The sequence below is a fragment of the Suricata suricatta genome, chromosome 13, assembly GCF_006229205.1.
Source record: "Suricata suricatta isolate VVHF042 chromosome 13, meerkat_22Aug2017_6uvM2_HiC, whole genome shotgun sequence".
NCBI classification, from domain to species: Eukaryota; Metazoa; Chordata; class Mammalia; order Carnivora; family Herpestidae; genus Suricata; species Suricata suricatta.
In genome coordinates this window covers 18882078-18909499 of record NC_043712.1, presented here as the reverse complement: position 1 = coordinate 18909499, position 27422 = coordinate 18882078, and the positions used below count along the sequence as shown (strand labels likewise).

The window sequence follows — 27422 nt, the reverse complement described above, 5'->3', positions numbered from 1 at the left end:
CGAAATCAAAAGAGAATGACAGGCAGGGAGAAAGAAACATTTGCATGTAACAGATCTCACAGATAAAGGGCTCATTAGCTATGATATATAAAGAATCCTTCAATTTTAGGGGGAAAAATCCAAAATTCAAAGGACAGTACAAAACATGAACAAGGTACAAAAAAGACAACAAAATGGTTCTTAGTCATATGAAAAAGAAGATGTTTAAACATGGTCACTTATAAAGAAAACTGCAAGATAAAGCTACATCAAGATACTATTTCTCACCCGTCACATTGGAGACGGTTACAAACCGGACAATGCCTGTCAGGGAGCTGTGGGCAAGCAGGTGGCACAAAACTTACCCTGGACCCGGGTCCTCCTCCACGAACTATTTCTGGGACCCAGAAATCCCACTTCTAGACGTGTGCCCTGAAGGTACGCTTCCAAAACTAAGAATGGGCGCCCGGGGGGGCTCAGTTGGTGAAGTGCTTCAACTTAGGTCATGATCTGGCGTTTTGTGAGTTTGAGCCCCACGTCGGGCTCTGTGCTGACAGCTCAGAGCCTGGAGCCTGCTTCGGATTCTGTGTCTCCCTCTCTCTGCCCCTCCTCCACTCGCATTCTCTGTGTGTGTGTGTCTCTCAAAAATAAATGAAAACATTTAAAAATTTTTTCAAAAGTAAGAAAATACATATGTGCAGTTTTTCTTGCAACAGTGTCTGTAATGGTAACGTCTTGAAAAAACAGTCTAGGGGCGCCTGGGTGGCTCAGTCGGTTAAGCCTCCGACTTCGGCTCAGGTCAGATCTCACGTTCGTGCATTCCAGCCCCACGTCGGGCTCTGTGCTGACAGCTAGCTCAGAGCCTGGAGCCTGCTTCCTGTTCTGTGTCTCCTTCTCTCTCTGCCTCTCCCCCTCTCATGCTCTGTCTCTCTCTGTATCAAAAATAAATAAAACATTAAAAAAAGAAAGAAAGAAAAAACAGTCTAGATGCCCATATGGAGGAGAGTGGCTGAATGAGGTGCAGTACAGCTGCACGTGGGGGGCCATGCACTTGTGAAAAAGAATGACACAGATTCCTGGGCACTGACATGCAGGGATTGCCAGGTTATTCAATTTGGAAAAAAAATCAAGGTCAAAAGAATATGGCCCCCTACCTGTCAAAGAAGAAAGTATAGAAGTATCTACTTGTTATTTGCACAAAGAATCAGGAACAGAACACAAAAACTGGTTTATTTGGTGACCTCCAAGGAGGGGGTGGGCACCGGGAGCAGGGAAGAGGGGGAGAAGTGATACAGTGAGTCTACCCTTTTGGCAACAGTTCTGACATTTTGGTTATTCAAAATGTGAAATTAAACCCATAAAGACGGAGAATCCCTCCTGAATGCACCAGACACCAACAAACCTGCTTCACATGGAAAACAGAACGAAGCTAAAGAAGAAAATGAAATAGTGTGAGTAACACCTTCCTTGGCCTATAAACCCTCAGCTTAAAGACAAAAGAAACTGCAGAAATTGCAGACACTCAACTTCGTAGGGTTTGCTTTGGCCACTGGTGTGCGTGTGGCGAGTCTCAGATCACCTCTGTGTCTTGTAAGACTGGGCAAGTGAGTAAACATGGGGCCGTGTGGACAGGAGCCACGCACCTCCTGAGGGCCACCCTGTGCTGGGTGTCGGAGATGCAGTACGTGCTATATTAGCTTCCTAAACAAATGATAGGTGAAAAAGTTACCCCAAACTCGGTGGCTTAAAAGAACGCATAGTTATTATCCTACATTTTTAGAGGTCAGGAGTCCCACATGGACCTCACTGGGCTAAGACCAATATGGCGGCAGGGCTGTGTTCCTTCGTGGACGCTTGAGGGCACCACCCACTTCCTTGCCTTTTCCAGCTTCTAGAAGCCGCCCACATTCCTTGGCTGGTGGCCCCACTCCTTCATCCCAGAACCAACCAGCGTCCTCCAGCCAAGTCCTTCTCCCGTGGCCATCTCTCTGGTTCTCTCTTCTGATTTTCTTCCCAACATTTAAGAGCCCTTGTGGTTCCATGGGACACATCTGGATATTCTAGGATCAGTTCCCCATGTGGCTGAAGGCCAGCCGAGGAGCAACCTTAATTCCATTTGTAATCTTTTTATTTTAATGTTTTTATTTATTTTTGAGAGAGAGAGAGACAGTGTGAGCAAGGGAAGGTCAGAGAGAGAGGGAGACGCAGAATCCAAAGTCAGGTGCTAGCTGTCAGCACAGAGCCTGATGTGGGGTTCGAACCCACGAACCGTGAGAGCCGGCTTCAGATTCTGTGTCTCCCCCTCTCTCTGCCCCTCCCCAGCTCATGCTCTGTCTCACTCTCAATAATAAATAAATGTTTAAAAAAAATTTTTTAATCACCTTTTTGCACCAACAACATCTCAAGAATTCTCTTAGACACTTGCTCAAGAATCCCATCGACAGCTACACAAAACAAAAAATTACTAAAAAAATCATAATAATTTGGACTCCCTCCTAAATGTCTAGGCATTGATCAAATACTATATGGTATATCCGTACCAATAGTATAAAATCATAAAGGATAATATTGTAGAGTATTTTTAATTGTTCCAGTGACGCTTTTAAAAAATTACAAAACCAATAGACATACATAGTGGAAACATTAAAAAGGGGGGAGGTATATACAAACTGTATAAATTGTGATCCTTAAAGCCCCCCCACTCTTAAAACCCCGTCTCAGTCCCTCAGACTATGACTGAAAAGTAATCACCGATAACAAGGGCTTGAGCACCATCCCCAGACCTTCTCTCCACCAGCGTAACTAAGCACCAATGAATATGTTTCCCGTCTGATAATAAAACATGAGATCACGCAAACACCACTCTATACCTTACTATTCTGCAAAGGTCCTCCGGACACAGAAGAATCTTAATGCTCCCTTGTCATGGAAGGCGGGGAAAAGTACACAGTCTGCTGCCAATTTTGCTGGACGACTTTCATGCCTGTGGACGGGGCGTTCTGGGAAGGGCACACGCCAAAATCATTGCAATCGTTTTTACTTAAGTGCAGGATTTTCTACATCTTCTTCAGTGAACATACCTCACTTTTGAATTTTGAATTCAGGTGTTACGATCTTTTAAAAAAATTTTTTTACATTTATTTATTTTTGAGAGACAGAGACAGAATACAAGTGGGGGAGGGGCAGAGAGAGGAGACACCGAATCTAAAGCAGCCTCCAGGCTCCGAGCTGTCAGCACAGAGCCCGACGCGGGGCCCGAACTCACAAACAGTGAGATCCTGACCTGAGCCGAAGTTGGATGCTTAACTGACTGAGCCATCCAGGCCACCCAGATATGATCTTAACATTGTCATCTCTTGTGGTCTTCAGCTGAATTAAAGGGACAGAGAAGGACTGTGCCCAAATGTCCACAGGAGTTGTCTCTGAGGAGAGATGTCCAGGCTATTTTTATTATTTTTTCCAACACATTGTATGCCTTAAACATGAACAGGTTTCTATGTCAGCTACATCTCAGTACAAAAGTATTTTCCATTTTATTTGTGAAATGATCAAAGAAAATGTACTATGAAAGGCCAAACTCTTAAGGTGTTCTGCTAATCAGAGAAATTAAGTTTCCAAAGGATAAAACCTGATGGCATTACTGAACCAGACGGTATTCAGAAATTAAAAACAAGCTCTTGATATTCTGAAAGCATTCTTAGATTAGATAACAGGCAATTTCAAGCTCTTTATTCACTTTCTGTGCTTTTGAGATTGTATGTGAAGACCATATTGTCAAGGGGAAAAAGAAAAACAATCCTCAAAAGAAATGTAAAGATGGGGGGAGGGGAGGGCATGAGTTAACATCTCCCTCAACGTCTGGGGGTCTGGGGAAGAGTGGGCTGGACCCTTGTGCCACCCTGGAGAAGAATCTTCTTTATACCACCCAGTGCAGCCCATGTGTCTCTTAGTAATTTGGGATAAATCATTCCTGTCCCCCCACTGAGCTCAGCAGCCTGCTGGCACACATAGGCTTGGAGGCGGTTTAAGCTTTTCTGGAAAAATCCTCCGAGGTTCCTCTCATTTGTTGCTCCTTTTAAAGCCCGACTTCATTTGGAAACAACCAAACGACTGACTTCAGGGGAGTGGCTAGGGAAATTATAATTCAGCAAAGGATGGGACATTACCATGCAGCTATTACAAATTGCACTTCTGGGAAGTTTCTAATTGCAGGAGGGAAAGGCAGGTTTCAAAATGTGGGAAGCACATTAGGACTTGCCGTGTAATGCCGACTGTGAAGAAGCAGACAGAGAAAGCCGTGAAGGGAAGGGACATCGAGATGCAAACAGACAGAAACGCCCCAAGTGTCCACCAACCAGGGCATGGATGACAAATTCGTTCCGGCCGCACATCGGAGGGGTATTCAGCCATAAAAGGTGTTTACTGGTATGTGCTGGGGCCTGGTGCTAAGAGAAAGGTCACGTCTTTATGATTCACTGATGTCAAATGTCCCAAACAGGCAAATCTACAGGGTCGGAAATGAGGAATGACTGCTTAATGAGTATAGGATAGGATTTTTTTTTTTTTTTGAGGAGGATGATAACTTTCTGGAATTAGAGGCGGTGGCTGTACAACCTTGTGAATATGTCAAAGACCACTGCTTTGGACATTTTTTAAAGGGGTGGTTTTTTATGGCATATGAATTATATTTAAAGAAATAAAAGATGCTACTAAAGGCTGTCTTTAGGAGGAAGGACATCTGGTTCTACCTTCCACATCTGTTTGCGTGTGTGTTATGTGCTGAATCTATTACTTCAGTAGCTAGAAAAAAAAAAGAAACCTAAAAAAAATAACAAAGTTCCCCAAAGGATTTGGGGTAATCGCTCCAGCACACGGCCCCACTCGGGTCTCAGGACACCCAACCTTCTGACCGCTCAAGCCTTCTTTTTTTTTTTAAATTTTTTAATGTTTATTTATTATTGAGAGAGAGGAACAGAGCATGAGTGAGAGAGGGGCAGAGAAACACACACAGAATCCGAAGCAGGCTCCAGGCTCTGAGCTGTCAGCACAGAGCCCAACGCGGGGCTCAAACCCACAAACCGTGAGATCATGACCTGAGTCGAAGTCGGACGCTTAACCGACTGAGCCACCCAGGCCACCCAGGTCTTCTTCTGTCTGTCTGGTAGCAAACACCTCCTTGACTTTGGATTTAATACACTCAATCCTATGTGTACCTCCAGGTTTGTCTGGCCAACTGCTGAGGTCTGAGAAAAGATGCTGGAAGCTTCTGTCACGGCCCCTTGGCCCCGCCTCTCCGGCCAGTCCTTACCCGCCCCCCGCGCACGCGTGCCCCCAACCGCCCACCATCCCTGCTCTCTGTGCCTTGCTCCTGCTGATCCCTCCCTCAAGATCCCTTCCTTCACTTGTCTGCCTGGTGTCATCCCCCCCAGTCCACACCATGGCTGCTCTGCAGGGTCCACACAGGCAGAAAGCGCGCAGCTTCGCCTTTCTGCGGCCATGTCGGTGCACGCATGCGCACTCGGCAAGTTGTCCCTGACCCGGTGACTGCCCAGCAAGACCCACCAAGAGAGGAAGTGTCCTCTCTGCGGCCACACCTGGCTCTCCCGCCCTGGCCTGATGGCTCCCTCCCAGGGTCCCAGTGCAGGCTAGTAATTGTATGGATTCTGAGTCTGCCTGGGTTCAAGTCTTGGCTCCACGCCTTCCTGGCTGTGTGACCTCAGGCAAGTGGTTGAGCCTCTCTGAGCCTCCTATCCATGAGCAGGGATAAGAACCCTTCTCAGAAGGTTGCAGTGAGGGTGAAAGGAGCAAAGCGCCCACCACAAGGCATGGTCTGTAATGTCCGAGAGCTGCATAGTATCAGTATTAATAGTGCGTTAGGCGGCTTGCTATCTCCTCCTCCTCCTTCCTCATCAGGCTGCCCGCGGTTTGCGAGGGCACTCTGTCACTGTACTCTGTGTGGCGGCAGTGGACCAACACGAACTAGGACGGGAGCTTGTGAGGATTGCAGCATCTCAGGCTCCGTTGGCTGAGGCAGACCAGCTCCCGTGAATGACCGCAGCAAGATCACCTCACGTGCTGTCTCAGAACCTCGAGGATCCTTATCAGGAGCTGGCTTGGACGGTACCCTGAAAAGAGGCACCCAGGCCCTAGCCCCCAGTACCTGTGAACGGGTCACCTTATTTGGAAACAAGGCCTCTGCAGATGTAATTAAGTTGGGGGGGGTCTCAAGATGAGCCGTTCTTGGATTTGGGGTGTGCTTGGAATCCAACGACTGGTACCCTTCAAAGAGGAAGCAGAGGGACAACAGAGACCCAGAGGCACCGCGGGAAGATCATGTGATGTGCGAAGCCGGAGACAGAGCCTGGAGGGGTGCAACCACAAACCAAGGGCGCCAGGACCCCCACCCTACAAGCTGCCAAAGGCAAGGGAGGGTTCTCCATGGAGCCCTGAGAGGGCCATGACTCTGTGACACCCCACCATTTGCACGTTCTGGCCCCCAGAGCTGAGAGGAGATAGATTTAGGTTGCTTTAAGCACCACGTTTATGATGGTCCTAGGAAACTGACCAGGAAGTTCGAGGTACTCCTCTAGCCGTGAACTCGCATGGGCTTGTGCCCGCTCTGACCGCTGCTTGATGCCTTTTAAGGTTGGGGCACAAACAGAATACAGCTCAACCTGCCTGTCTCTCAGGGGCCTGTGGCTCTAGACACCCTCTATTGCTTGGAGGAGGAAACCCAAGTTAGCTCAGTGGAAAGGCCCCTGCAGAGAATGGGGACCACAGCCCGCAGCCAGCATCCACCCCCAGATGCAAAAGGAAATGAGTCCCCGAATGGCTCCAGTGCCGGACTTTGTGTGTCCTGAGACATGGAGCGGAGGTGAGCCTCCCTGCCATGCCCTGGCCACTTCCCGCCCTCGGTGAGGGTGAGCAGGACTGTGGTTATGCAGCCATGATAACTGCCTCACTTGCCAAATCATGTTCTGCACTTGACAAAGACTAAGGATTCTCATGCATGGTCAAGGGTCTGGGGAATGACCCGTATGGTTACTGACATCTCTCCAAGCCTTTCACCTGTACCCCATTCCCCAGCAGAGGCTGGAGTGGGAAAACACGCTGACTCAGATCCAGCAAACCATGCACATTCTCGAGGTGCAGGCATTGAACTTGGCATGGTGTGTGGGAAGCCAGGAGGGCCACTGATGACCCCCCTCGCCAGTCGGCTGCCACTCAGCAATGCCAGGCCCTCCCCTCAGCAACTTGAGAATGAGGGATTATTAGGAGGCCTGCAGCCAGCCCCCACTGGCTGTCCCCCTCTGGTGGACAGGACAGTTCGGGGAGGGGGGCTCTGGGCACTTGAATGAACCCTCTCACCTTATCCTGTGACCAGGGCAAGCCACAGCTGGGCTCCTGCCCTAATGGGTCTCCCTGCGGAAACTAAGTGTTTCCCCCTTTGACAGAAACCTGCCTAGTAGCAATTACTGTCCTGGCAGGGGCCCCTTTAAAGGCCAGGCAATTTATTAGCCACCCATCCAGAGGCCAGGTCACAGACCCGCTAAGAGAGTACCCTAAGGAAGGCTGGAGAATGTGGCAGAGTCGGGGTGGGGAGGCGAGAGGATAAAACAGCATTGGTAAGTTTCCCGAGAAAGCAATCACCTTCTGGCTCCTTGAGGCGGAAGATGTTCACCAGCCCAGACTCACCAGCTGCTGGAGAGTTCCAGATGCCACTACAGCCCGGTCTCACATGCCAGAACCCCACTCATGTGGCTAGTGAGAATCAGAATCAGAGCTTCTGTTTGGGGGGGTGCTTATTGTATGCCAGGCCCCGGGGTGTTACATGCTTTCACTCGCTGCATCCTGACAGTACAGTGCGTGGGGCACAGGTGCTGGTGGAATTATTATATGTATGTATTTATATGTATTTACTGAAAGAGAGGGAGCGAGAGAGCCAGAGAGCGCACACGCACATGAGCACGGAGGTCTGGAATCTCCAGGAAGCACGTTTTCTCCTCCACGGTCCCTGGGAAGATAACCAACTTCAAGGCTCGAGGCTCATGGACCCCTATCCGGGATTGGAAGGCGCCCACGGTGCCTTGGAGAAGGGCAGCCCCAAGGGAAAGCTCTGGAAGGGCAGCAGCAGAGCCGGCCCTTTGTAGGTGGGGGCTCAGCAATCACACAGAAGTTGTTATCCTACCGCTTGTAGAAGAGCCAGGGGACCTTTGTGTCCCCACAGCAATCAGAGGCTGCTTTGCCACCGTCCGTCCTGAGCAGGCCCTGGGGGCCAAGGCTGGCACACCAGTGAGGGACTGGAAGACGTACCTGGAACTGTTCTGTCCCAGAGAGGCAGCGCCAGACGGGTCCTTCACCAGGAGCCAGCCCACAGGGGACACCGCATGTCTGGGGGGTCGGAGGAGAGAGAGCCAGGCCCCCCAACCTTGGCCAGCTGCTTCCTGGCACGTGATCCCAGGAAACTCTCTCCCATTCTCTGAGCCACACCGTCTCGTCCACAAACAGAACAAATGTGGGGTTAGATTGAAAACCGGGAATCATTCTGAGAGCTGGCGTTTCCTATGCTTTTATCTGTGTTAAGTGCTTTACAGAGACTGTCTGGCTCCGTTCTCACTGCGTTCCTACGGGTCTCGTTACCCCAGAGCCTGACACGTGACGGAACCGAGTCCGGGGGGATGGAGGGACGCGGCCAGTAGTTCTGACTTCAAAGTGCCTGCATCGCACCACCGAGGGACACCGTTCGGGGATGACGTCATGCTGTTGGGCATATGGTGTGTATGCCGAGTGTGTGCTATTTGCTGTTACTGATTACTGACTTTTCCCCACATGACACTTCCTTGCTAAAGCACGGCTTTACTCATAAGTTGTCATGTAAATAATCTTAAAAGCTGAGCTAGCCCATGCCCTCACGTGGGTGGGGACGGCATGCATCCAACTATCCGGAACCCGGGGCCCCCTTCCTGACCCACTGTGCACCGCACTAAGCAGCCCTCAGCTCAGCTAAGTCCGTGGAGCCACCACAAGGGTGCCAGTGTCCACGGCCACGCACGTGAAATGGCCCTGCCATGAAGGATGCAACCACTGTTGTCCTTGGGGGTGGAAAGGGCCATGAGCAGATCAGTGACAGAGACTCTGGAGGCAGAGAAACAGGGACAAAGCTCTTCCCGACACAAGATCAAAGCTGCATGAGCAACAGCAGACCTTCGGACCGTCGCTGAGTCTCGGCTAAGTGAGACCGTGCTGTGGGCAGGTCCCTTACTCTTACTGAGCCTCGGGATCCTTCGTGCACCAGATGGGGGTGATGACTGACCATCAGCACCTCCCATGGGTGAGGGCAGCACAGCATGACTCAGAACGCACCTAGATGGGACCCGGTCCACCGCGAGCGGTCAACAGGCTGTTTCTTTTGTCCTGTTGTTATTATATGATGCACACTGCAGGGATGTTGCCCATCCTGTGTTCCTCCCCTGGTTTGTCCCAGAACCACTCAGAAGGGAGGGAAGGGTGGCAACGGGGCTTCTGTGACCAAGTGCCAGTCCTGCCTGAGTTCTAAGACCAGCTCTTCTACCTTCTAGCTGTGTGACCTTCGGCACGTTACTCAACCTCTCTGGGCCTCAGTTATCCATCTCTAAACTGGGGGTGATAGGGGAGCCTGGGTGGCTCAGTTGGTTAGGCATCTGACTTCGGTTCAGGTCACGATCTCACGGTTTGTGGGTTCGAGTCCTGTGTCCAGGTCTGTGCTGACAGCTCAGAGCTGGAGCCTGTTTCAATTCTCTGTCTCCCTCTCTCTGTCCTCTTCCCCTGCTCGTGCTCTGTTGCTCTCTCTCTCTCAAAAATAAACAAAACATTAAAAAATAAAATAAAATAAAATGAGGGTGATATTAGAGCCCCCTCCCAGGGGTGCTGGGGGGACTAGATGGGTCAGTGCGGGCTCAGGACTCGCTGTGCACCCTGGCTGGCGCAATGGGGGCACCCCTCCAATTGCTGGTGGTTACCATTATTATTGCTGCAGGTAGAAACAGCTAGAAGTCTACTACTCTGCCCTAACTTACTTCTTTGTCTTATTATCGAGCTCTGTTATTATTACTACTATTCTCACATTGCTGTACCTTCTGCCATTTTCACCATGCTTGGTTTATTTATTTTTAAGTGTATTTATTTGTTTTGGGAGAGAGAGAGGCAGAGGGAGGGTGAAAGAGAGACTCACAAGCCAGCTCTGTGCTTGGGGCTCAATCCCACGATGCGAGGCTCGATCTCATGAACCGTGAGATCATGACCTGAGCTGAGATGAGTCGGACGCTTAACTGACTGGGCCGCCCAGGCGCCCCTCCCCATGTTTTCACTTAAGCATCTTCACAAGGGCCAGAAGACTCCTCCAGGTTCCAAGTCCAAAAGCCCAGCGTGTGGAAACACGGGGCAGGTGTCGCTCATCTGCTCGGGGCAGGAGCCCAGGCAGGAGCAGGGAGGCGGAGGGCCCGGCTGCTGTCACACAGATTCAGGGTTGGAGGGTCGAGGGGCTAACGGGATGTTCTGGAGCCAATCCCGGCCCCAATTCCACCACTTCCTTGCTGTGTGACGTGGAGCCAGTGACGACCTCTCTGAGCCTGTCTGCGCATCTTTCCGTGAAGGATGGTAGGTACGGCGCATACTTGCTGCAGGGACGGTTTGGGATTCGTCAAGGCGGAACATGAAGGTCACTTAGTGGGCGCCGAGCCCATAACACCCCTGGGTGGGTGTCTGCTGTCGCTGTTTCTCTCACCAACACCCACCTGGGGGCACAGGAGTCCCCGCCGTCCGCTGTCTCTCACTCCCACCTGCCCCTTCAACACAGTCTCCACGCAGAGCACGTGGAGGACACAAGCCCGGGACCTGTGTCACATGCACCTCACTGTGTCCCCTAGACCGCTAGCACCTGGCGCCCACCCAGATGACCACAGCGCTCCCACAGCAGCAGGAGAGATCCACGGGGGCCGGGGTGTGGGGGGAGGGACATGCCCCTCCCCCACCACCCGGCCAGCGGCTGTCCCCAGACCCCACTCGAGGAAGACGAGGAAACAGGCACGCTCAGGGGACGTGCCGTCCCTTCTCCTTGGCGTGTCCTCCTCTGACGGACAGGAGAGGACACTATGGGTATTAAATCACAGCACTAAAGAGCCATCATCACAAGAGTGCTAAACTACACCTTTGCTACGTCTTTTGTGCTTTGATTGCTGAGGAGGGCCACCTCACTGCTCTGTAGGGGCAATAACTGAATCCAAACGTGATAAATCAGAGACGTCAGCTTTTGGACCAGAAAGGAAAGCAATTTTCTAACAAGCTGATGGTCGGGTCATAAAAGGGACAGAAGGAACAAGAAGGGTCCCTGAGACTCTGTGTATACAACAGGCCAGACAGAAAAAAGGATCTGGAAAGACACGCTAACGAGTGACAACTGTCACGCTCTGGGGCTGGACGGAAGGGAGGACAGGCTGTCACTACAAGCCCAGTCGGGGCTATGACTTGACTTTTCTACCACTATGTTTACAACTAGAAAAAAACTAAAGAGTAAAGATTGTTAAAAATATATATTAGACACTTCGCCAGGCAGGTATTTGTCAGGATTCTCCACCGTAAACTTGAGATTTTTCTTTTCACAGTTACGGAATATATTTGTAGAGATATTTTCAAACGATGCAAAAAACCAAAAAACAAATCCCGTTTCTGCCCAAACCTCTGCCCATATTTAACATCCGCGGGGACACCTTGCCTGCGACAGTTGTTACTCTAATGTAACGTTTTGATGGTGATTTCCTCTTCCTGTATTCCTTTTACGATTACTAATGGGAATTTTTCCTTAGGGAAGAATTGTTGCTTCTCCTTTATTTATTCATTCAGCTCTTTACGTAATTACATTAGTGTGGACTCATGGATATTTACTGCATTCTCCTTTGGCCACTGGGAGCTCTTCTGTGCGGCTCTGGGTGGATCTGATACGCTGAGTGGCTCCCTGACTGATTTTGTAGCTGTGGGTGCTTTGTGGGGCTTACCACGAGACTCTCAGGGCCATCTGGTACCTTCCCTGCCCCACGCCGGGAATCACCATTCCTACAAAAGGCCTTGGTTCTGAGGGGCGCATGGGGGGCTCAGTCGGTTAAGCATCCGACTTCGGCTCAGGTCATGATCTCACAGTGCGTGGGTTCGAGCCCCGTGTCGGGCTCTGTGCTGACAGTTCAGAGCCTAGAGGCTGCTTCAGATTCTGTGTTTCCCTCTCTGTCTCTGCTCCTTCCTTGCTTGTGCTCTGTCTCTCAAAAATAATAAACGCTCAAAAAAATAAAAAAGGAATGAAAAAAAGAAAATAGTATTAGGAACCAAACTTGGGCATGAGGTGTGTCCATTTTTAGTGGGATGTCCCTGCTCCCAGCCCTTCTGAATGCATAGAGCAAAGAATTATACGTTTATGTACTAAGTGTGTACACACACTACACACTACACACACAGCTTTATTTCTGCATCTATTTATCTGCGTGTGTACACATAGACTTTTTTTTCCTTTTTTTGGTAAATGTGTCCCTATTGATACCTTTGACTGATTCAGCCCCACACGGTTTTCTCCCCCTTTTCCTTACTGGTCATGTTTTCTGAAAGTGCAAAGCTGACTCGCATGATGTAAAATGAAGTCGTTTCAGGATTCCTAATGTGTATGCCTTTGGAGGAAACCAAATTGCCAACTGGAACAGTGTTTGTGTATAGTTCCCCTTGTCTCTGCCTTACAGGATCCGTCAAAACAGCGTTTTTCAAAATGACTTAGGCGAGTGCCTTTCTTCCCCATTCCCTCTCAGTGTGGAGGTGTGAATCATCCGTAATATGGCTGGATTCCTTTGTCTTCATTTGGCTCAGTCTGTGCTCCGTCTATACCCCCACAGCTGTGCTAAATTTTAAAAATTTATGTACAATAAAATCCACTCTGGGGTGCCCGGGTGGCTCAGTCGGTTGAGTGTCTGACTTTGGCTCAGGTCATGATCTCACGGCACATTGAGTTCGAGCCCCGCGTCGGGCTCTGTGGTGACAGCTCAGAGCCTGGTCCTTGCTTCAGATTCTGTGTCTTCCCTCTGTCTCTGCCCCTCCCCCGCTTGCACTCTGTTTCTCTCTCTCAAAAATAAATAAACATTAAAAAAATTTAAATATTAAAGAAACCCGCTCTGTGGTGTCCAGCTGTCTGGGTTCTGACAGGGGCACAGAGCCATGTGCCAGCCACCCTGGTTCTTTGTACAAAACCGCGGCCCAGACCTGCTGCCCATTTCGAGAGCTCTTGACAAATTCCTGAGACAGGTCCTTTGTCAAAAATGCGATTAGAACCCATCTTCTCTAACCCTGTGGCTTTGCCTTTCCGTTCTCTTTAAAGTGTCTCCCACAGAGCAAAAGTTTTAAATTCTGATAAAATCCAATTTGTCAAAGTTTTCCTTTATGGATCTTGCTTCTGAGGCTGTATCTAAAAAATGATGGAGCACCTGAGTGGCTCAGTCAATTAAGCATCCAATTCTTGGTTTTGGCTCAGGACATGATCTCATGGTTCGTGAGATCGATCCCCGGGTCTGGCTCCGTGCTGAGTGTGGAGCCTGCTTGGGATTCTCATTCTCCCTCTCCTTCTGCCCCTTCCTGGCTCTTGCTCTCAAAATAAATAAACATTTAAAAATAAAATAAAAAATAGACACAAACTCTTATTCAAGGTCACACAGATTGACTCCTATGTACTCCCCTAGAAGTATTATAGCTCCATTTTGAGTTAATTTCCCTGTAAGGTGTGAGATTTAGGTTAAAGCTCATTTGTTTGCACACAGACCATCCTTTCTTCATAAATTTGCCTTAGCGCTTCTGCCCAAGTTCAGTTACGTGTTTTTGTGCAGGTTGGAACCTGGACTCACGATGCTGTTCTGTTGACGTCTGCGTCTGGGTTCAGTGATACCGCCCGCACGTCCCTGCTCACCGCAGCCTTACAGTAAGTCTTGGAATCGGGTAATGGGTCTTCCCTTTGAGAACTGTCTCGCCCCCCCCATAGTTTCTTTGTCCATTTAAATGTTCAGAATCAGTGTGTAAATATCTACAGAAAAGCCCACTAGTGGGGCGCCTGGGTGGCTCAGTCAGTTGGGCATCGACTCTTGATTTTGGCTCAGGTCACGATTCCAGGGTTGAGGGATAGAGCCCTGCGTGCTTAAGATTCTCTCTCTCTTGGGGCGCCTAGGTGGCTGAGTCAGCTAAGCTTCTGACTTCAGCTTTGGTCTTGATCTCACGGTTCATGAGTTCAAGCCCCATGTCTGGCTCCGGAGCCTGCTTCGGATTCTGTGTCTCTCTCTTTCTCTCTGCCCCTCTCCCACTTGTGCTCTCCCCCAAATAAATAAAACATTAAAAAAAAAGATTGTCTCTCTCTCACTCTCTCCCTCTCTGCTCCTCTCCCCTGCTCACACACACTCTCTCTCTCTCTCTCTCTCTCAAAATTAAAAAAAAAAAAGGCTAGTATAATTGAAAATGGGGACCGCACTGAATTTAGATCAAATTAGGAAGGCCTGACAGGTCAGTAACATGGAACCTTCTTATCCACAAACACTCCACAAATGGAGTGTCTCTCTCCATTTATTTTTTGTTTCGCAGCTGTCAGCATACAAATACTATACGTATTGTTATTTATACCTACGTACTTTTTGGTGCTACTCTAAACTGTATTTATGAAGTCCGAATTCCTGTAACTCATCACCAGTTTGGAAAAATATGACTGATTCTCATACGCTGACTGTGATCATTCCTTTCTAAGTTCATCTACAGGTTCTAGGAGGTTTTTTGGAGACTCTGCAATTTTCTATGCAGACAATCAGCCTTTGTAAATACGGTTTCATTTCTTCTTCTCATATCTGTGTGACTTTCATTTCTTTTTATTGACCTACTCGCACTGATTACAACTTCTCATGTGATACCGAACAGGAGTGGTGAGAAAGACGTTTTTGCCTTATTCCAATCTTAGAAGACAGCCTTTAGTAGAAAGTCTTTCTCTTTCTTAGAAGAAAAAGATTTTTTTTGTGGATACGTATTTACAGATGATTCTGAACGTTTTGACCATGACGTTGGCCGCAGGTTTGTGTAGATGTCTGTCACTGGGTCAAGGACGTCCCCTTTGATTCCCACTGTGCCGAGAATTTTTAACATAAATGGACACTGAATTTTGTGAGTTGTTTTTTCTGTTCCTATGGTTTTTCTCCTTTCATCTGCTAATCACACTGATTTTTTTTTAAACGCTTATTTATTTTGAAAGAGAGAGAGAATGTGTGTGCGAGCTGGGGGGAGGGGGTAGGGAGGGGTAGAGGGAGAGGGACAGAGAGAGAATCCCAAGCAGACTCCGCGCTATCAGCAAGAAGCCCAATGCAGGCTCAAACTCCCGATCCGCGAGATCGTGACCTGAGCAGAAACTGAGAGTCGGATGCCTAACAGACTGAGCCACCCAGGCGCCCCAACATTGGTTTTCACATGCTGACTCAGGCTTGCATTTCTTAGATAAAGAAATCCCCACTTGGTCACAGTAAACATGCCTTTCACAGACTATAAGGTTTGATCTGCTGTTACTCTGTTGAGCATTTTTGTGCTCAGCCTGTCCCGGAGGGTACTGGTCAGTGTTGTATGTGTCTGGTGTGACTTAACGCTGGCCCCATCAAATGAGCTGGGAAACATTCTGCCTCATCTTTTATTTCCAGGAAGAAACTGGAAATATTTTCTCCTTAACTGTTTTTTTCCTTAACTGTTCAAAAAGGTTCATTGGTGAAAGCGTCTGGGCCTGGGTTTTCTGTTTGGGATGGTTTTTGTCTGACACACGTAGAGAACTCCAGGTTTTTCTAGCTATCTTTCTTGAATGCAGTCTACCTCTTTCAGGAAACTGGTCCATTCACTTAAGTTCCAGAACTGATAGGCTGACAATTGTTTGCAACCGGCCCTAATGACCTGAGGTGTTTTTCGACTGTCCGGGCTTATATAACTACGAATACTAAATTTTTTGCCATCATATTAGGACTGCCATTAAATCAGGCACAATCGCAAATAAAAACACCCTTCAAAGCTCCTCCTGGAACAAGTAATCTATAGTAGCCGCACCCCTTCCGCCGCCACGATTGCAGGAAGCAGGAAGCAGCCTCGGAGAGCTTGCCAAAGCTGCTGTCCCGCAGCAGAACTATTTCAGGAAAGCATGGAAACACCGTCAGCTGGCAAGGTCAAGGTGCCCGATGACACCGAGGCTCTGTGTGGGGGTCCTGGCCCACCTCCCCATGACCCTCGAGCAGTCCCTTCCCCTCCGGCTGGTCCTCCACCTCCTCACGGATAAGGTGGGACGCTGGGAGGCTGGGACCTGTCAGCAGAGATTGATTCCTGCCACCTCCTCTCCATCAGGGAAGAGCCCAGGGCCGGACCCGATGCCCACAGGGCGCCCCCTGCTCTGAGCAAACCCCACTGTGGGCCGTGGCTGCTACTCAGCTGCCTTCACCAGCAAGGCGGGTGTCTCTGAAGGTAAGGGTCTGACTGCTCAGTTCACTTCCCGGTGAGGGTGACAGTCACTAACACGTCTTAGTGGGATTTGTTCCTTTAAAAACAAAGAAAAAAATGGCAGGCTCTATGCTGGGTTCAAGCCAGGATGCAAATGAAACCATGGTCAAGACTGAATGTGGAATCAAAAGGCCTGGTTCTGCCTTGGCCAGACTTATTCCTTCAGTGAAGAAATAGTTCCTGAACACCTACTGTGTGCCAGGCTGTCTCGGTCAGAGAGACACAGTGTTTAAAGAACAGCCAGGCTTTGTTAAACAAAAACAGTCATGAAATAAGTAACCCCAATTAATGATGGGATGAAAGGGTCCCCAGAACTGTGATGAGGGCTCAGAGGTGACACGTGTAGGAAGGTCACCTGCTGCTGGTGGGTGATCAGCAAACGGGGGACTGCCTAGGCTCGGTCTACAGAGGAGACACTGGCAAAGCCCATCCCAGGAGGGCCAGCCCTGCCCCCCGGCCGGCATCACCAGTGACGCTGACCCAGTGTGGGCTCCCACGCAAGCAAACAGGACAGACCCACAAGGCAGCTGCTGGTCCCCCAGCCACTGAGACACGACGCTGCACCGGCCACTCACTGTCAGTCCCACAGCCGCAAGCGGCACAGCAATGACCCAAAAAGTGGGACATTCTTGGGAACGGAAAGCCTGCTTTGATGAACCCCAGCCAGCAAGGCAGCCTGCTCCCACCAGTGGGGATGAGAGGGGCCTCCCGGGGACAACCTCAGGGGTGAAGGCTGGCCAGGCCCGATCAGGACGACCGCACTGGGCCTGAGACGCTCAGTGACTTCTAAGAAGAAGAAATGTCCTTCATTTCCTCTCCCTGCATCCTTTATTTTTTTTTTTTAAGAGAAAGAGGGAGAGAGAGCGCATGAGCATGAGTGGGAGAGGGGCAGAGAGAGAGAAGGAGAAAGAGAAAGAGAGACTCTTAAGCAGGCTCCAGGCTCAGCATGGAGCCTGATGCAGGGTGTGGTCTTATGACCCTGAGATCATGACTTGAGCCGAAATCAAGAGCCTGGACCCTTGGGGCGCGGGGTGGCTCAGTCGGTTGGGTGTCCAACTTTGGCTCAGGTCATGATCTCATGGACCATGAGTTCGAGGCCCACATCAGGCTCTGTGCTGACAGCTCGGAGCCTGGAGCCTGCTTCAGATTCTGTGTGCCCATCTCTCTCTGACCCTCCCCTGCACATGCTCTGTAACTCTCTCTCTCAAAAATAAACAAACATGTAAAAAAAAAAAGAAAAAAAGAGCTGGACACTTAACCAACGGAGCCGTTAAGGCACTCTATGCATTCTTTTGATATTTGGTCAAATTAGGGTCCTAGGGAGGTGATAGTAGAGCACATGGCCTTTGGAGGGCCTGAAAGGCCAGGGGCCTCAGATCCCTGTGTGATGCTGAGCAAGTTACAGCACCTCTCTGAGCCGCAAGTGCTCACCTATTAAATGGCACTAATCATGCCCGCCATGGGGCCAAGGGAAGGGTTACGTAGGAGTGTATCTGAAGTGTTTATAGAGCACAGTGCCTGACTCATAATAACTGGTTAATAACTAGCAACTTCCGTCATTATAATTTTTTTAATGCCAGTCAATCTGGCTGTCCTCAAGGGAACAAACAAGGTTTCACAGCCCATTCTGCGGTGGGGCTAGAAGCTGGTGGGGCAGGTGCAAAGGAAGAAGAGAGGCCTAAAGGTAAATGCAGAAGGGGGCGTCGGTCCCCACTGAGAGGGTTGGAAAGTTCCACGCTCCATCCCGGCCACCCCCCAGGGTAAGTGCTGGGAAGGGCCTGACCTCCCCGGGGGACCCTCTCCTCCTAGCAGCTGACTCGCCCTCCGCTGGGCTCCCACGGCCCTCAGGAGCTAAGTGAGCAGCTGGAGGCCACGCCGAAGGCAGCATTTCCGTGCTAGGAAAGCTCCGCACGGCAGCAAGGAGCCCTATTGACAAATAAAGCCTGTTCTTGGCTCCACCACCCACAGGGCTGAGCCCCTTTATTCCATTTCAATACGCCTGATTCTTCTGGCCTGGCAATAAACGGAATTTGTCAGCGCTGGACGCCGAGTGCGTGTAGGCAGGTGTTAGCACGCTTGCTCGAGGGAACCTGGGGGGCAGCGCGAACTGGCGGCAGGGAACGGAAAATGCCTAACCGCAGCGGGGGCTGAAAAAGGAAAGGCCTCTCCGAAGACAGGCCTTTTATGAGCACATAGAGCCTTCGCCTGCCCGCTAGGAGAAGCGACCAGAAACCTAGGGAAGGGATATCTTTCTGCCGCCGTGTTTCAAGACGGAAATGGCTTTAGTGCTCCTGTTTTCCTGATGAGAACACGGATGTTCGCTTCACGCAGGGACCCTGAGACGGGACGTAAAGAACAGCAAGGTCATCGGCAGTGTTGCAGCTCTCGCACAACCACACTGATGTTTCGGAGCCGGTCTTCGGGGCTGTTCCTCGGCGCGTTTTTTCACATGCACCTGCAGCCTGCATGAGCTCTGCAAGGGAGGGAAGAGGTTTTGCAGCCTGCCTTCCACGTCGTAACAGGCCTGGGCCATCCGTCCGCATGGCTAACAGCTGACCTGGAATGTCATCTTTTCATGGCTGCGCAGCCTTGGGTGAATCACACACCCCGCGTGATCTGGCTCCGTTCTCTCTGGCAGCATCGTCTCGCGCCTTCTCCCCCGCCTGGCGTTCTGCGTTCAGCCATGCGGGCTTTCCTTCGCTTCCGGGAACACTTCATTCCACTTCAGGGACTTAGCGTTTGCTGTTCTCTCTGCCGGAAAGTCTCATGTCCTCCTTCGCAGCATGGATTTCCTTCTCTTCTTTTGAATTTCAACAGAAAGTTTTCTTCCTCCAGGAAGCCCTCCCAGATCTCCGGGAGGAGAGCTGGCCTCCCCCGTTATACACCCACATGGTCCATGTGCTTTGCCGTCTTGTTATTTACCCTGAATGTTTGATTCGACAAATGATTGTGTAATGCTGCCTCCCCACCGCGCCCCATCCTCCCGCTGGGGGGAAAGTTCCTGGAACTGACACTGTGTCTGTCTTGCTCAGCTCAGAAGCCACAGAGCGAGCACAGTGCCTGACATGCAGGAGTCCTCCGTAGATATAGATTAAGATATTTGCTTAAATGGAAAGAAGGGAAGGAGAAGCAGCAGGGGAAGGAGAATGGAATATGCTCCTGGAGTCTGGGAACCCTCTGGCCCTCGCAGGCCGGGGAGACAGGTGTGCATCTAGGAGAGAGCCACCGAAATCACCTAGCCTGACTATTCAGCTCCTCACTGTCCAAGCAGGGAGCCGGAGGCGCAGAGAAGGAAAGGACACGCCTGCCCTCACACAGCTGGTCAGCGGCAGGGCCTAGGGCTCCTCCCCTGCACAAGGCTCTTTCAGGCCTGGTTCAAATCCCAGCTCTGACATTAGAAAGTATTTGAGCCTCCATCTCTTCTGCTGTAAACCAGAGACAATGACACCTGTTCCCCCCAGGAGGCGGTGGAGAGGAGCGGTTAAGAAGGTGGAGTGTGGGGGCGCCGGGTGGCTCAGTTGGTTAAGCATCTGACTTCAGTTCAGGTCATGATATCTCAGTTTGTGGGTTCAAGTCCTGCGTCGGGCTCTGTGCTGACAGCTCAGAACCTGGAGCCTGCTTTGGATTTTGTGTCTCCCTCTCTCTCTGCCCCTATCCTGCTCACACTCTGTCTCTCTGTCTCAAAACTAAATAAACATTAAAATTTAAAAAAAAAAAAAAAGAAAGTGGAGTATGCTGGTAAGGGTGCAAACCTAGCCCCTCTTAGCTGGGTGCGAGGCTGCTGAACACTGTTCCCGAATCTGCCACCTGTGAAACAGGTGTCGTAAAAATCACATCACATCGTGAAGCGTTTGGCCCTGTTCCTGACACGGTGACTCCTCAGTAAGTAGACGATGTGATAATAAAAGCTACCATCCGTCAGTAATGAGAGAGACTAATGCAGAGACAGAGACGCACAGAGACAGAAAGAGATAATGTACTCGGTGCTCTCAGGCCAGACTCCAACACATCATCCTTTATGCTCCCTCCCCCTTTCTTTTAACGTGGACACCATCAGAACGCATCCACCACTAAGCGTGGAATCTGCTCAGACATTTCCTGTCACTAAGAACATTGCTCAGGTCCAAGGGACATTCTCTCCAAGAGAGACCAGAGGGAAACTGCTCTCAGGCCTCAGGAAGAGGAATCACAAGGCTTCTAAAGCACATTGGTCTGATTTCATCTCACGGACATCACTGACCTGCTTCTCTCTCTCTTTGCATTGGCTGCCAGGAAGCTCAGAGCCAAATCTGCATCCTGCCTGTGTAGCAAGTCAAAAAAGACTCTCACTCTGGCTTCATCCCTTTTTCTCAGCCCTCATTTTTCTTCTCCCCAAATTCCTCCCTCATTTATTAAAAAAGAAAAATCTGCATTCTGCATTGAGACACTGCCACTCATCTTTTTCTGTAATTTGGTGGTGGTCCAGGGGTGGGGGGCGGAATAAACGGAATTAAAACTGCATACAGCCAAATGCAGTGCCTAACGCTCGAGTGAATGACCTTTGTGGAAAACCTGGCGACTCCGAAGAAAGCGTGTGGTTTGTGGAACAGGACTGGACCGATGTCAGCCTCTTAGCCCGACAAATGCACCATAGTTACAGGAGACGCGGACACGAGAGAAAGCTGAACGAATGATAAGTGGGAAATCCCTTGGTAACTTCTCAGTAAATCTAAAATTATTCCAGGGGCACCGGGTGGCTCAGTCAGTTAAGCAGCTGACTTCAATTCAGGTCATGATCTCACAGTTTGTGGGTTCAAGCCCTGCGTCGGGCTTTGTGCTGACAGCTTGGAGCCTGGAGCCTGCTTCGGATTCTGTGTCTCCCTCTCTCTCTGCCCCTCCCCCATTCATGCTCGCGCTCTCTCTCTCTCTCTCTCTCTCTCTCTCTCAAATAAACATTAAAAAATTAAAAAAATAAAAATAAAATTGTTCCAAAATAGCAAACTTGTTAAACCAAATGTGCACACAGACTGACTACTATGGGAATGGTTCTCCTTGGGGGTCCCTCGAAGTGTCTGTCGTCTTTACCTGAGAGCACAGCCTGGGCTCAGACCCAGGGCCGTGCAGAACCAGCGAGACCCAGCCAGCACCTATGGGGCTGCTGTCGCCCGCCCAGCTCGGCTGAGAGGAGCACGGTTCCAGAACCAGAACCCCGCCTCCCGCCCAGGAGTCCCAGTTGTGCCTCGCACTGGCTGTGGGGCTCTCTGAGTCTCAGCCGCTGTGCCTGTAAAATGGGATAATCGAGGGACACACTTCCACAGGGGTATTGTGGGTACTTGAGTCAACGGCACGAAGAGCCGGACAAACAGCAGGCTGTCTCAGGCTGTCCCGGCTGCTATGACGAAGTGTCACAGCCTGGGTGGCTTATCAATGGCAGACATGTATTTCTCAGAGTTGTGGGGGCTGGAAGCCTGGGGTCAGGCGCAAGCACGGCCGCTTGGGTTCTGCTGGGGACGCCCCTCCAGCTTGCAGACAGTCCACTTCTCCTGTCCTCACTTGCGGGGAGGGAGCTCTGTGGGGCCCCTTTCCTACGGACACGACTCCTATTCATGACCTAATCACTTCTCTGAGGCCCCACCTCCTAACCCGGTCATGTTGGGGTTAGGGACTCACATACGAACGTGGGGGACACCAGCATGCAGCCCGTAACAGAGACACTAATGTTTTTATTACCGTTATTGTCAGTTTTTTCCTCTCACCTGTATCTCTTATGCATATCTGGGAAAAAGAAGAGAAGCAGAGACACACAGAGGGACGGTCCGAGGTCACACAGCCATCAGAGCAGAAACAGTGAAGTTGGGATTCAAACTTCCAGACTCCAAGCCCAGAGCTCTTCCCACTACATCCCACGTCCTAAAAGAAGCTGACCGAGGCCCCTCTTGCCCACTCCAGCCCGCCGACCAGGACACAGCACGGTCTCTCCTGACCGCCACCCTGATCTGCCATGACCTTATCAGGGCCTTTTCTTTGCGTGTGCTTAGAGAATCGGCTCTCCGAAAGTTAGTGCGACATTCGAGGCCCTTGGCTAGAAGACACATCTCATCTCATGCTTCATTCCCCGGCCATCTAGTTGCCCATGCTCAGACCTCGAGGGGCTCCCTCAGTGACGCCCCCTTCTTCCCCAGCCCCTCCACGCCAACCTGTCTCGTTCCACAAGGCTGGCTCAGATGCCTCCTGTGCCCAGGGTTCCTGCTCCCGTCGCTGCTGCCTTGGCTTCCCTGGCGTCAGATTTAGCCCATTCATTTAGGTGATCTGTCTCCAGGGCCCAGGGTCCTCGCCTCTGCCTCACGCACTGTCACACCCCCAACACTTGGAGCGAGAACTGGCAGCAAGGGGTACGGGGCAGCGGCCAAGACCACGGAATGAAGACGCCTGGCTCAGCCCTGCTCTGCAAGCCATCGGCTGGGATGGCTGCCTCGACTTCTCTTCGCGTCCACCTCCCCGACCGGACACCGTGGGCGGCAGCCCGAAGGCTCAATGAGACAGGTGTGAAGTCAATGACCGGCGCCGGGCACCCAGCGAGAGCAAACGATATTATCTCAGGAATAGCTGGCTGCCCGATGGAACGCCGACCGGGCGCTGCTCGGTGCCACCCCCACCCAGCTCCCGGTTCTCTGCTCTTCTCTCTCAAGGCTCCAGAACGAACCCGAGGTCAAGGCCACGGCAGAGCCGTCAGCAGTGCTTGCAAACGAGCAGCCGAGAAGAGCAGGCTAGCACCACGTGGGAGGCTGTGCTGCTCCGAGGACGGAAACCTGGGCCCCGGAGGCTGGCGGGGGGTCCTGCTGCTCGGGGTCACCAGTGGGAGGCATGCAGCCCGGGGGCGGGGGGCTCCCAGCTGGGGCCAGTCCCCAAGGTGGGGTGCCGACTGCCTCGCGGGAGGTCTGACTGAAACCGGCTGCACAGAGCTCCACGCAAGGCTCCTGGGCCCTCGCCCCCACGTGGGCAGCCCCGGCGCCCGTCCCCTCCCGTGGGAGTTGGGCTGCTCACCTTGAGTCCGCTGCCTTCTGCTTCGGAGCCCGGGTCCACGCCGGTGACATAAATGCCCAGGCCATACTCAGCTCCCCCTCGGATTGTGAGGCCCAGTGATCGGCCATCCCCCAGCACCAGGTTCACCTGTGGGAGGGACAGAAGACAGCATTGGAGGGTCTGGAGGGTGACAGGAACTTTGTGGCGGGGGAGGGTGTGTGGCATCGCAGGCTATGGAGCCCGTGACTTACCCCGAAAGGCACACAGACTCCGGCCTGGAACATTCCAGATCCCCTGCCCCAGTTCTGCCTCCACTAGCTGAGTGACCTTGGGGAAGTCCCGCTCCCTCCCGGGGCCATGGCTGTCAGTCCAGTAAGGGGAAGGCGATGAAGGAGGGCACCCCTGACACTAACACCCTAGAGAGCCTGGACATTCCAGGTTTTCATGTGCGCTTCACACCGTGGGGGCCACACACACCCCCCTGCCCATCCGGCACACCCTTCAGCCAGGGAGCGCCTGCTCTGACTTCAGGCTCCCATCTTCCGTGGGTTCAAGGCTAAGTCCATTCTGCCACCTAAGGATCCCCTGCTCCTCCCCGGAGGTCTCCCACAACCAGGGGTCTCCTGCCTCCCCAGGGACCTGCTGCCCTGCACGCACCCCAATGGGTCACAGTAGTACTGCCTCAGCTGCACTTCCTTCTACAAACACTGGCAGCACCGGCTGAGTGCGGAGCCGGCACTGGGCGGGGGGACCAAGAGATGACCCAGACATAGTCCTACTCCCAAGGGTCTCACCGGAGGGGCACAAAGACCTGTAAACCGACCTTCACGGGACAGTGTGATCAGAGCGAGATGGGGTGGCTCATGGGGCCATGAGAATGCAGAGAAGGTGCAAGGCCCTGACTGGGGGTGAGGGTAGTGGCTGGGGGGCTTCCTGGAGGTGACATCTTCAACCAGGCAAGGGCAGGGCAGGGGTGAAAGGGGCTTTCCAGAGCTACAGGTCAGAAGTAGGGGAGCACGCCTTGCTTAGGATAGGATGTGGAAGTAAGTCAGTGTCGCCAGGGCAGGGCATGCAGAGGGCCGGCCAGGGGGCTAGGACGACAGGCAGGGAGGCTGGGGGCGGATTCAGGAAGGCCTCATGATTCGTGGAGGGACGTACAGGTTCAATGCGCCTTGGGGATGAGAGGATTTATGGAAAAGGAGAAGCGGCCCCAGAACCGCTGGAATTTACCCCAGTATGACCGAAAATACCCCTCATAAGGGGGACATAAGGGACCCGAAGAAAACACAGTGTGACTGCCTCACAGGACAGCGTGGGCACCTATCGGCATCAGGGGAGGACAAATGTCATGAAGTTAGGGGAGCCATCCAACCAGCTTTCTGTTTCCAAAAAGTTATTCATCTAAGAATTAACCAGAGCTTTGTCCAGTCATCCAAAGCCTTGTACGTATGTTATCTCACTTAATTCTTTAACCACCCTGGGTGAAGGTGAAGAGGACAGACTCAAGTCCAAACTGCCCGATGAGCTGGGGGCCGCTGTGTGACCCTGGGCAAGTTACTTAACTTCTCTGTGCCTTCTCACCCTCCCCACCTATAAAAGGAGGGTGAAAATAGCCTTATGAAGTTACTATGGAAAGGACCACATTAACAGACACAGGTAGGCTAGTTTCTGGCCCAGAGTGAGTGCTTGGTACGTGGCAGCCGCTGCTGGTTCCGTTTTGCACATGGCAAAACCAGACAGGGCCACACAGCCACAGTGGACCCCTGCAGGCTGGCAGACAGCTGTTCGGAGAGAGCCCCACGGACAGAGCGCCTCTACAGCATTTGGTTCCAGGACTGCACACTCTGGGGGTGGCCCCAGCCCCCTCCAGGCCACAGTGGCTCCCGGTTTCCTCCTGAGACAGGAAGACCACATTAGAAAGGAGAGCGTCCATCAGGCCCTCATAGTTCCTGGGGCGCACCTGGGAACAGTCACCCAGAAACATCAGAGAGATGGATGTTCCAGAAGCAGCAGGCTCTGAGGATGGGTTTGGGAATAACACCCCGGCACTTGGGACCCAGCTCCATGGCTGGGAGAGCTCGCAGGTGACGTGGGTGCACGGCCCCCACGGTCTGCTCTCACACGCAGGTCCGTGTGTCTGGGAGGGGACAGGGCACCGGTCATGTGTGCGGGCTCTGCAGACCGCTCAGGTCTGATCCTGGCAGTAACATTTGCTAGGCGTGTCCCTCTGCGCAAGTGACCCCAGCCCTCTGCGCTCCAGCTCTCTCATCTACAAAACTGCGGGAAGCAGGCGCACCGGTGTCCTTGTAGTGTCGCTGGAGATGAATGGGTCCGCATGCCGGGAGCATTTAGACGCATGCCTGGCACTCAGAAAACACCGGCTGCTGCTCGCATCTCCCGAGTGGCCCTCTCCAGCAAGCCTGGGGATGCCTTGCACAGCTGTCCTCCCAGAGGGAACAGGTGCACTGCTCCAAGGTCGGTGCCAGGCCTCACGCTGGGTGCAGGACCATGGGACGAGCTGACAGGGTCCCTGTCTGCGGGTACTGGCCGTGTTGGCTGCTGGTGGCTCACAGCGGGGGCTCTGCCAGGAACTGTCCCCCCTCCCCCAGTGGCTTCCATGCAGGGGCTGGGAGAAGGGGGCAGGCGAAGAAAGAGCCAGAGCCCAGCCTCCATGCGGGACAACGCTGTGCAACCAGCGCAGCCCCAGGGCTCCCGGGGGACTGGCCAGGGTGTCACAGCCGAGTCACCAGCGGCAAGCCCAGGGCACGGGACTGCTGCTGTGACAAACGGCCACCCACATAGCGGCTTCAAACAGCACAGACTCATTATCCTAAAAGCTCTGGAGGTCAGAAGTCTAAAGTGAGTCGGCAGGACTGCGTTCCTTCCGGAGTGTCTTAGGGAAGCCCGTTTCCTTGCCTTCTCCTGCTTCCAGAAACGGCCTGCCTTCTTGGGCTCATGACTCCTCCTCTATCTTCAAAGCCAGCAGGGTAGAACCTTCCCACCTCTCTCTGCTTCCGGCGGCATGTCACCTTTTTTCTGTCTCTGCGTCCCGTGCCTCCTTGTTCTCAGGATCCTTGAGGCTGCACCGTACCCACCTAGAGAACACAGGAGCCGTACCTTCCTCACATCTGCAAAGTCTCTTTGGACATGGAAGGTAACATCCTCCTAGGCTTCAGGGAAGAGGCCGTGGGCATCCTGGGCCACCGTCATCATTCTGTGTACCACAGGCACACATCTAGAAACCTCCTCAGGGAAATCCTGGTCCCAGAATCCATTCTGGGAAGCCTGACCTTAGGCAGAGTGTCTCAGAAATAAGACGTCCGAGCCCTGAAGGCCTAGAGGGGCATTCTGGGGAAGGGGAAGGGATGATGCATATTCTGGGGCAGGAATGTGTCCAGAGCTCAGAACCGGGACAGAGCCGGGCCTCCAGGGACCCACAGGGTTTAGTCTAGCTGAAGCATGAGTGGGATGGGGAGGGAAGGAAAGAGACAGGAGTAGCCAGTGGGGGGCCATGCGCCAGGCCACGAAGCGTGGGCTTTAGGCCAGGAGACTACTGGCCCCCAGAGGGGGCTACTACCTGGGGATCCTTCAGGAAGAGGGTGTGCACCTGGAGACAGTGGTGAGGTGGAGGAGGCAGGGGGCTCAGACCTGGGGGAGGCCAGTGACTCGGGCTGGGGACAGAGTGGGCAGCTCTCATCCAGACCCCCTACCCTGCCCACAGAGTGGACCCCTTCCTTTATGCTCTGACTTCAGGGCTTGGGGTCCCCACACAAGGCTGCAGCCCAGCTCATGGGGTAGCCTGTAGTCCGTCGCTCCCCTCCCCAACCTGGGCTCTCCAGCTCCGAGACCCGAAGATTCTGGGAGGAGAGAGTCAAGAGGAGGCC

At 52.2% G+C, this 27422-nt stretch overlaps 1 protein-coding gene across 1 annotated transcript in view; it reads right to left on the bottom strand.

The window, feature by feature from the left end:
* Positions 1-27422, bottom strand: part of WHRN (whirlin) — a gene marked incomplete at its 5' end in the record, with an annotated part of 90478 nt that overhangs the window by 32791 nt on the left and 30265 nt on the right. Inside the window, one exon of the mRNA XM_029920581.1 lies at positions 23560-23685. Within this exon, the coding sequence (XP_029776441.1) occupies positions 23560-23685 (126 nt within the window). The remainder of the gene's footprint in view (positions 1-23559; positions 23686-27422) is intronic.